This window comes from Raphanus sativus, chromosome 5 (assembly GCF_000801105.2).
Source record: "Raphanus sativus cultivar WK10039 chromosome 5, ASM80110v3, whole genome shotgun sequence".
Lineage (NCBI taxonomy): Eukaryota > Viridiplantae > Streptophyta > Magnoliopsida > Brassicales > Brassicaceae > Raphanus > Raphanus sativus.
The window spans coordinates 21225536-21236367 of NC_079515.1; the positions used below are offsets into that span (position 1 = coordinate 21225536).

General features: G+C 31.4%; 3 protein-coding genes across 3 annotated transcripts; 2 read left to right on the forward strand and 1 right to left on the reverse strand.

Annotated features, from left to right (window-relative positions):
- Nucleotides 1-291: 291 nt before the first annotated feature.
- Nucleotides 292-1287, forward strand: LOC108858493 (uncharacterized). The gene has a single exon (XM_018632408.1). It carries the CDS (start codon nt 292-294, stop codon nt 1285-1287), a length of 996 nt encoding a protein of 331 aa, XP_018487910.1.
- A 5744-nt stretch (nt 1288-7031) lies between these two features.
- Nucleotides 7032-7941, reverse strand: LOC108859784 (glycine-rich protein 23-like). Its single transcript, XM_018633693.2, has one exon. The coding sequence runs from the start codon at nt 7827-7829 to the stop codon at nt 7182-7184; it is 648 nt and encodes a 215-aa protein (XP_018489195.1). The 5' UTR covers nt 7830-7941; the 3' UTR covers nt 7032-7181.
- Nucleotides 7942-8357: 416 nt separating this feature from the next.
- LOC108859785 (uncharacterized) lies at nt 8358-10505 on the forward strand. Its single transcript, XM_018633695.2, has 3 exons — nt 8358-8686; nt 9991-10116; nt 10232-10505. Exons 1-3 carry the CDS (start codon nt 8570-8572, stop codon nt 10376-10378), a joined length of 390 nt encoding a protein of 129 aa, XP_018489197.1. The 5' UTR covers nt 8358-8569; the 3' UTR covers nt 10379-10505.
- Nucleotides 10506-10832: the final 327 nt, after the last annotated feature.

Genomic DNA, 10832 nt, shown 5'->3' on the forward strand with positions numbered 1-10832 from the left:
GAGATAAATAAAATTTGAGATAAATAAAATTATTATAAAGTCAATGCAGTTTACAATCAATTTTCAACTGAAAGTAAATATAATTTTTGTTAAAATTATAAAATGATTTTTTGTGTAACAAAAAAACTAAAATAACATTTATTATAAAACATGCGGAGTATCACTTATCAAATGAGCAAGCGAATCAATCAGTGCATTTAGTGAGGCTAGATCCGATTCGTGAGTCGTGACGAGTTTCGTGAAACTTGTCGTCCAAAGAAGACATAAAAAACAAAGTAACTTATTTGGAGAATGTTAACGGGTGATTCGCTGTGGGGGAAGTGGATTCGGAGTTATCTATTGAAGAAGAGAAGTTTTTGGGAGATAAAGAACCACACTCAATCTGGTTCTTGGATGTGGAGGAAGATGCTAAAGCTGAGAGATATTGCTAAGGATTTCTGCAGGAAGGAAATTGGTAATGGCAGACACATATCATTTTGGTATGATACTTGGTCTGATATGGGGATAATCTATGATATCCTGGGTGAAAGAGGAACATTACAGTTGGGGATAAGGAAAGAAGCTACACTGGAAGAAGCAGTCTGCAGTGTGAGACGAAGAAGATCTTATCGCTCTGCAGTTCTACAAGAGGTGGAGAGAAATTTAACTGCTATCAGTGACAAGTTGAGTAGTGACAAAGAGGATATGTGTCTTTGGAGAGGGAAGTCGGGATACAAACCAAAATTCACTACCAAGGAGACTTGGCTCAACTTAAGACCAACTAGTATACAGCAAGTGTGGACGCGAGGTGTCTGGTTTCCTATGGCGACTCCGAGATTTGCTTTCATAGTGTGGTTGGCTATGCAGAATAGATTATCCACTATGGATAGAATCTCTGTGTGGGATAGGGGAGTGGATACAACCTGTGTTCTATGCAAATTGGATGCTGAATCTCGCGACCATTTGTTCTTTAAATGTGTATACTCTGCTCAGCTTTGGAAGTCACTAGTGAAAGGCATGCTTGGTAATGCATATTCAGAAGATTGGGCTTTGATTGTGCAGATAGTTTCAAAGGGTGGTCATGAAAAGAAGCTATTGTTCTGCCTTAGATATGCTTTTCACGCAGCTGTCTATGGCATTTGGAGGGAGAGAAACAGAGTTAGGCATGGAGAGAGTGTGTTGCCTGTGACAACAATCATAAAGCTCACGGATAAAGGAGTCAGAAACAAGCTTAGTCTTGTTAAAATGAAGAGGAGGAAGGGCATGGAAGATATTTTAAGCTATTGGTTTCAAACAAGAAGTAGTTGAATAAGTAGTCTCTTATTTGATTGTTGTTTAAAGGTTTAAACTGGTTTACACAAGATGTAGCAAGGCTTTTTTGAATAAATTTAAAATTCATTCAAAAAAAAAAAAAAAACAAAGTATTGACTTCATAATATAACAGCTCATCAGGGCAACATGGACAATTGCTATTGGTCCAACTTTTTTATTGTTCTTTTACTAATTTTACTAATTAAAAATTATTTTTGTTTGTTAAATTATCAATTAATTAATGAAATTATATTAAAATGATTAATTAAACCTAATTTAAATACAAAAAAACAAAAAAAATTACTTGCCACCATTCTCAATTTTCCATTAATAAAATCTAATTTACACACACAAACTTATTTTCAATTTTTCTTTGAATACCACGATTTTTCTGCTTTAATCTAAAAGGTAAATAAATTTATTTACAAAAGAATCTTTATTTTATATTTCGCCTAAGGTAAAAAGATTTTAAGACGGCACTGCAGCTCATTTTCTTAAATTTGATTAGCTTAGTTTAAAAGTCAACGGTGTTACAAAATTAACAACAGCTAGATTTTGATCCGTACAACTGCGCAGATGTTTATTTTCAGTTTTATATAAATATATATTTATTTTAGCGGTATACTTTTTAACATTAATCATATTTCTAAATATTTATATATGTATCTCAAATACAATAATTTTATAATTTACATGTTATAATTAATCAATTGGTCAAAACTATCACATGTATTTGTCGTTTCTTATTATATACTTATTATCTTATTGTATTTGTGTTTATTTAAAGAATAGATTAATATATCCATTAAACAACATATTTAAAATTATTTTTATTAAATATATGCTCATTTTGATCTGCCTATCTTCAAAACTGAATTTTCTATTACCAATACTTTTTTACGTTTATTTATTTTAGATAATATACTATTATATATACAAGTCTAAGATATATCAGTTTTTATACATGTATTATATAGTTTGTGAATGTTAAGTCATTATGTTATTGTATTATAGCATAATTATTTATATCTATGAAAATAAAATTTATAAATTAATTAACTTAATATAATTTTATCATATTTAATTCAATATAATAATTTTATTTTAGCATGAATTATTATTATAAAATTGACAAAATAAGATAAAATTTTTATTTTTCATTTTATAAATGATAACTGAATATATATTAATGTATGATAATAGTTCATTGCTAATTACAAAATTAGTTGAAATATTTACATAATTTTTTTTGAAAATTAAGATATTGTTAAAATATTTTTCAACATATTTGTTAAAATAAATATTTTTATTTAAAATGAAAAGATATCATTATTAAAATATCTTATATTATAGATTTAATGAAATACATGTTAATTTTTTACATGTATTATATAGTTTAATAATTTTAACCCGTTTTACCAACGTATTATATATTGAACATAAATATTTAAAAAATAAAATATAAAAATTTAACAATTTAATATAGTTTATCATATTTAGTTCGATATAATAATTTTTGCTTATAATGATTGATTGTGATTATACAATAGATCAAATAAGATTAAATTTGTATTTTAATTTTATAAAAATATATTAAAGTATAATAATATTTCATAACTAATTTTGAAATTAGTGAAAATATTTACATATAATGTTTAAAAATTAAAATCTTTCTAAGATCTTTTTTAAAAGATTTGTTAAAAAAAATTAAAAATATATTTATATTTAAAATGAAAATATATCAAAAGATATTATGATTAAAGTAGTTAAAAGATTCTATATATTATTAGTCTTAATAAAATATATTTAACAAAAATTAAAGGATTGTCCAAATTAAAAAAAATCACACATGAAAAAATAGTCATGTTTTAATATATGAGATTTGTAATAACATTATAATGCTAATCACGAAACTAATTAATGTTTTATTTAAAAAAAAATATTTAAATTTTTTGATAAGATCTTGTACATATTTGGTAGGTGATGTCATTAAAGTTATAAATATAGCATGACTTTTTAAGAATATGTTCAATTTTAAATATCATATATGAATTGGAGTTGTGACTTCTCTTTTAATACATAAAATTAAATGATTGTCTAAATTAACAAAAAACACACATATGACTTTTATTTTAATATATAAAATAGTCTGGCCAAAAGCTTAAAAAAACCAAAAAGAAAAAAAAAAGAATACTGGAGCCTGGAGGGACTGTTTTATATACACGTCGTAATAAATTGCATGAGATGTAAATTTAAATCCGGGCCACAGATATATACTGTAGAGAGGACGATGCATGAAATGGCACGACAAGTGTTTGACATGCACATCGAATCTTCTTAAATTTTTTGTCTATCTCATCATAACGCGACTAACTAGGTCATATATTATTGTCTACACTTGCTGTCTTCAGCGCCGGTTTGGCATAGGTGCGCTCAATGCGACAGCCCCAAGACTCGCTTCAACTTTTTTTCACCTTTTATTTACATGCACAATAGTACGTGAACAACTAATCAATGGTTAAAATTGCATATGCAATATTATCAAAAGCCAATACAAATAAATGGTATACACTTTCCAACAATGACAAATGAATAAATTAATCATTTTGTAAGCAACAAAACTTAGTGTATAAAAAAACGTTAAATATTTTCTTTTTGTACTAGACACACCATACATCAGAAATGAGTAAGAAAAATAAAGCAATTTAACCATCAGAGAAAATTCCTTAAAAATACACCGACTAAATTTCTTTTGCTGAAAAAATACACAAACTTTTTTGGCTTCCCAAAAAATACACAAACTAATTTTGATTGTCCATAAAATACACGAACTTTTGAATTTTGAAGGTTTCATACCTCGATTTTAACGGTGTAAACAGTGACTAACAGAATAGTAAGACGTCGTTAGACGCCGTTAACTCTGATTAAAAAGTTCATGTATTTTATGGACAACCAAAATTAGTTCGTATATTTTTTGGGAAGCCTAAAAAGTTCGTGTATTTTTTCAGCAAAGTTAATTTAGTATGTGTATTTTTAAGGAATTTTCAAATGGAATTTGGATATTTCATATACTATTCAGAGGCTAAATATCTGGACCCAATACATATCCAAAATTTTATATTTGAAAACTTTCGGTTTGGTTTTGGGCCGAATATTTTCGGATCAGTTTTGATCCAAGTTTTTGAATCCGGCTAAAATATCTAGACCTAATCTTAACATTTTAGCCGGATTCAAAAACTTGGATTGGAACTGACCCGAAAATATTCGGTCCAAAACCAAACCGAAAGTTTACAAGTATTTGTTGGATCCAAAACTCTTCCACTTGAAAGAATTGAAACAAAAAAAAACTGATTCGAATAGACCTGAGCCTAATAAAATCGACACGAATAGATTCAATCCGACAAGATCTTTCTGCTAACAATTTTGTTATTATTTTTGCAATATTTTTTAGTTTTGTTTTTGTAACAGAAATATTTTTAATTAATATGAAACTTTCAATGTAAAATTTAGAGTTGTTTGTGAATTTTTAGATATATATGATAGATTTCGACTAAATTGGACTAAACAAATATTTGTAAACTTTTGGTTTTGTTTTGGACAGAATATTTTTGGGTCAGTTCCTATTCAAGTTTTTGAATCCGGCTAAAATATCTAGACATTTTACAAATATAAAATTTCGGATCTGTATCATGTGATAGAGAATTTGTTTTTTTCAGGTCTTTGGGTCGGGTTTAGGCCGTTTTTTTCCGGATATGGATCTTTCAGATCGAAAATATTTGGTCCAAAACCAAACCAAAAGTTTACAAATATAAAATTTTGGATATGTATTGGGTCCAGATATTTAGCCTCTGAATAGTATATGAAATATTCAAACTCCATTTGAAAATTCCTTAAAAATACACATACTAAATTAACTTTGCTGAAAAAATACACGAACTTTTTAGGTTTCCCGAAAAATACAAGAATTAATTTTGGTTGTCCATAAAATACATGAACTTTTTAATCAGAGTTAACGGCGTCTAACGGCGTCTTACTATTTTGTTAGTCACTGTTTACACCGTTAAAATCGAGGTGTGAAATCTTCAAAATTCAAAAGTTCGTGTATTTTATGGACAATCAAAATTAATTTGTGTATTTTTTGGGAAGCCAAAAAAGTTTGTGTATTTTTTCAGCAAAAGAAATTCAGTCTGTGTATTTTTAAGGAATTTTCTCTAACCATTAAGATATATTATGGTGTTTCTTTTTTCTTTTTTTTTTTAATCTGGGGGTATCTAGGGCCGAGGGCCAGACTAATCTCCAAGGGGAGGTGCAGCCCACAGATGGACCCTCTCTCCGGATTTTCAAATGGGCCAAAAGCATGGTCCATATCCGCGTGGCCACAAGTCAGGGTAATATGAGTGGTAACGGATTCGAACTCAGGTCCCTTAGGGATCCTGGAACGCCATGTACCACCCGAGTACCCGACCACTGACTCGTGGTTTATATATTATGGTGTTGTCTAAACTTAATATTATATTAAATTTAAATACTGTTACAAATATAATATTATACAATAGTTTAATTTAGATTAAAATAAAAATTTGTTAGTTTGTTTTAAAATAATTAAATATTAAAGGTAAAAATCGTAGGGCCAAAAATATTAAATAGTGTTGTATATAACATCTTTATATGATACGATATACTAAGCTAGCAATATAATACTTGATGCAGAGCATAATCAATGTTAGATATATTCTAAGGATTGTGATGGATTGTCCATGTACTGACAGTGGACAAGCTGGGCCAAAAATATTAATATTCGTCGCTGAGGACGCTTTTCCAGACTACAATTCGAACGCCGAAGACGTCCGATTTTCAAGTTGGGCTTTTCCCAGTTCGCTCGCCGTTACTAAGGGAACAATCTTTGGATGAATTGAATCCTTCCGGTATTTCTAAGGATTGTCCATGTACTGACAGTGCTGATGGTTCGAGTTTTCGTGGACTAGAGTCAAGCATGATCTGATTGTTGATCACAGACAGGGTAATGCCTGCGAATCTAATTGTAGTCCATCTAAAGAATTACGAGGTGATATTAGGTAAGGACTGGCTGGACAGAATCGGTGTGTTTCGTCCCCGGTCAAGACTTCTGTCTCAGCTGGGCCGTGCACATAGCTTCTGGATATCACCAAACCGCGGCACGAAAAGAGGGATTTGATGTAATTGATAAAGAGTTCTGAAAGCATTTAATATACATTGTTTTCAGATAGAAATAGACTCTCAACAATCTCGGAAAAGCAAATATTTCTAGACATTGTTAGAATCAATAGATTACTTGTATTTCTTTTTTAAAAAAGATAACTTGTATTATCATGGTATTCTACTATACCATGGAGAGTGTTTGTGAAAAAGTGAATTAATTGTTTACTTAAGATCATAGTTACTAGATACTCCCTCTGTTTTTTAAAGATGTATGTTTTGGAGTTTTCACACATATTAAGAAAACACATTAATCATGCATTGTTTTTAGAAAATATCAAATTTCAATGCATTTTAACCAATAGTCTTTTAATAAATTCAATTAATTTTATTGAAAATTGCAATTTTTATATAGAAAACATAAAAAATACATCTTTTTGAAACAAATATTTTTTCCAGAACATGCATCTTTTAAAAACAGAGGGAGTATATAATTTGAAACAAATTTTGTAAATTAGAAACCCTAATAATTTCTCCACGCTTAATTTTGGACATGCACGAAAAAGGAGCAGAGAACTTCATACACTAGTACGAACCGTAACTATGATCAAGGACTAAACAATAGTCACACATTACATAACACAATGGCCGAAATCAAAGGAAACGTTACAAAAACCCAAACGAGAAAATACATCAAGTGATCACCCTAAGAATAATCAAGGATGTGGAAGTATCCCGCCACCAACGACACCGTGTCCACCGCCGACGCCACCAACACCACCAATACCGGCTGCCTTACCGATACCATCACCACCACCGACTCCACCTATACCACCCCCGGTTCCGCCTAGACCGCCAACACCGCCAATACCACCTGCTTTGCCAATTCCACCACCGACTCCACCTAAACCACCCCCAGCTCCACCTAGACCGCCAACACCACCGATACCTCCTGCTTTACCGATTCCACCGCCTACTCCACCAAGGCCGCCTAGCCCACCTCCTACACCGCCTAAACCACCGCCTATGCCATGAAAACCACCGATTCCAGCTGCACCGCCTATGCCACCATATTTACCAATACCGCCAAGACCTCCAATGAGTGGCATACCTAGACCTCCCACGCCGGCGTAACCACCAACTCCCGCGAATCCGCCGACTCCTGCTACTCCTCCGATGCATTTTTTGTCGCCAATGCTTTTTGGTGGTGTCTGATTAGCTGCATTTGCATGCACGAGCGTTGTAGTTGTATCGTCATGTGTCGTCGTCTTGCTCTCATCAAACACACCCGGCATTTGACGAGCATGTGCATGGACAACAGACAGAGCGAGGAAGACACCAACCACTGACAAAACTCTCGACATCTCTCTTTCTCTTCTCAGCGATCTCTCTTTTATTTAAATTATAGTGATTGTCTCGTGTGTTGTTGAGGTTTACAATGAGTTTTCTAGGATTTATATAGCAAAATGTAGGGTTGGTGACAGTTGAAAGTCATAAATTTAGCTATGACCATATTTAAAGAAAACATTTTCCCCTTATTAAAGACTGTCTGACTATACAACTATACGATTGAGAACTGATTGGTCTAATTTCAAATGTTGGTTCATTTTTGGTTGTGTAAACTGTAGTTAGCTAGTGACTTCACTCTTCAGGCACTACAGCAAGCGGGATAAGACCATGAACTAAATTTTAATTCGTTCATCGTGTTCTTTTTGTAGTGTAAATTTGAAACAGACCAAAACTAAACCATATAATAAAACAAAAATTATAGCGATTTATTAGCTAAAAATTAAAACAATTTACAGATTTTATAGATATATACTTATTAAATTATATACGTTAGCGAACATATTCTATTTTAAGTCCATTACAAAAAAAATCATTAAGTAGGTAAAAACGAAGAACAAGTCTATAGCCGAACAATAAGGTTTTGGGACGATCAGAATTGGGGCCGCGGTGGAAGGGATGATGATCGTGTATATATATAAAGCTTTTAGCTAGAGTTTTCGTTTTAATTATGATTAAAATCAGAAGTTCTGAATTGTGAGGGTTTCGATTGTTCTCTCTAAGTTTTCTATATTCTCAGAGTACTACAAGAGTTACGATGCATTCGTTGATGCTCTCTTCAAAACTGGCCGAAGTGCTGATCTACAGTGGAAAAACGGTAAGGAGTTTTCCACTCTGTAGGGCATTCGTTTCCGCATCACCAAGGCCCTTACAAGTAAGAACCAATAGATGTTTCATATTTGCTCTCAAAAACTTTATTTCACAAATGCCCTTTGTCAAAAAAAAAAAACTTTATTTCACAAGTTTACTGCTCACTTGGTGTTTGTAGAGTCATGATGATTTTAGAAACAGAGATATTTTTAAAAGGACAAGACTTAGGTTCACCCCCTATGGTGAACTTTTAAATTCACCACACCATTTATGACCAATGAAAATGACATGTAGATAATTAAATAAAACACATTAAATTTATTTTAAAATAGTTAAAAAAGAATAATACCAATTTTAAACCACAAATCTTAATTTTTAAACCCTAAACATTAATTTCTAAATCCAAACCCTATACCCTAAATCAAAATTCTATACCCTAAACCCAAATCCTAGACCCTGACCCTAAACCCAAATTCTATACCCTAAACCCAAACCCAAATTCTAAACCCTAAACCCAAACCATAAATCTTAAATCTAAACCAAGTACCCTAAACCCAAAACGTAGACCCTAAACCCAAACCTTATACCCTAAACCCAAATTCTATACCCTAAACCCAAATCGTAAACCCTAAACCCAAACCGTATACCCTAAACCCAAATCCTAGACCTTAAATCCAAACCGTAAACCCTAAAATTTATTTAAATTTTAGGGTTTACGGTTTGGATTTAAGGTCTAGGATTTGGGTTTAGGGTATACGGTTTGGGTTTAGGGTCTAGGATTTGGATTTAGGGTATTAGATTTAGATTTAAGGTTTATGGTTTGAGTTTAGGGTCTAAGATTTGGGTTTATGGTTTGGGTTTAGGGTCTAAGATTTGAGTTTAGGGTATAGGATTTTGGTTTAGGGTATAGAGTTTGGATTTAGAAATTAATACTTAGGGTTTAAAAATTAAGATTTGTGGTTTAGAATTGGCATTATTCTTTTTTAACTATTTTAAAATAAATTTATAATGTTTTATTTAATCATCTACATGTCATTTTCATTGGTCATAAATGGTGTGGTGAATTTAAAGGTTCACCATAGGGGGTGAACCTAAGTCTTGTCCTTTTTAAAAGTTTCAAGTAAATTGGATTCATAATATTTTGAAATCTGTCTTATAATTGAAGGTTTTCAGAACTTCTATTCCAGTAGTATCATATCAATTCAACTACAAGTTATGATATGTTGATATCTTATTATTACATACTAACAGGATCTGCTGGAAATTAACTATGCATACAGTGTAGAGAGTTTCATACTGTAATATGTTGTAGCCTTGTAGGATAATATACATTGTAATTGGAATTTGGTTATGATAAATTAAATAAAGGGAAAAGAAGAGGCAGATCAATGCAAAAATGTGAAAGAAGCAGCAGATGCAGTGAAGGACGGAGCGAAGCAAGTGAAGGAAACCACCGAGTATATCCAAGATGTCGCTTCCACTACGTCTGGCCGGGTATACAACTCCATTTTATTATTTGACTATTCTGATTAACTAAATATAGACGTACGTATGTATGTATTTGGTTTGATTATTATTGTGTTTATATTTCATTGATTTTGTTAATTAGGTAAGTAAGATGACAAAAGATGTGACGGAAAAGGTTACTGAAACGACGGATTCTGTCACTGAAAAGGCTAAAGGATCTGTATCTGGAGTCGTGGATACAGTTAAAAATGCTACTGATATCATTAAGAACAAGACTAGTCGCGATTAGTTACTAGCACATCCAAATATTTGATATATTTATATATGTTTCAATAAATTAAATAGTATTCAAAGTAATGATCGGATTAGTAATAGTCTGACTAAATTTTGAATATGAACTAAAACCGTAATTTAAAGTAATGCTCGGAAAACCTCTGGACTATGTAGATACTATCTCAGCTCTTGTAGCATAACAATGGCAAATACGATGTAATGGTCTCTTTGGTGATGATTGATCTTTGTGTTGAAAGAAAGAATAAAGAGACTTTGTCTTCATTGATTTAGTTGGGTAATGCTGTAAAGGTAAGAAGTGAAATGTTTTTTTAAAATGATAAATATGTTATCCACCGTTTGTACAATCTTTTGAAGTTAGGCTATATGAGTTCAATATATTTTATGTTCTAAAGAGTTATTATAAACGCAAAGTTTATTTTACGTAGTTATATATGGATAATTTTATCCAA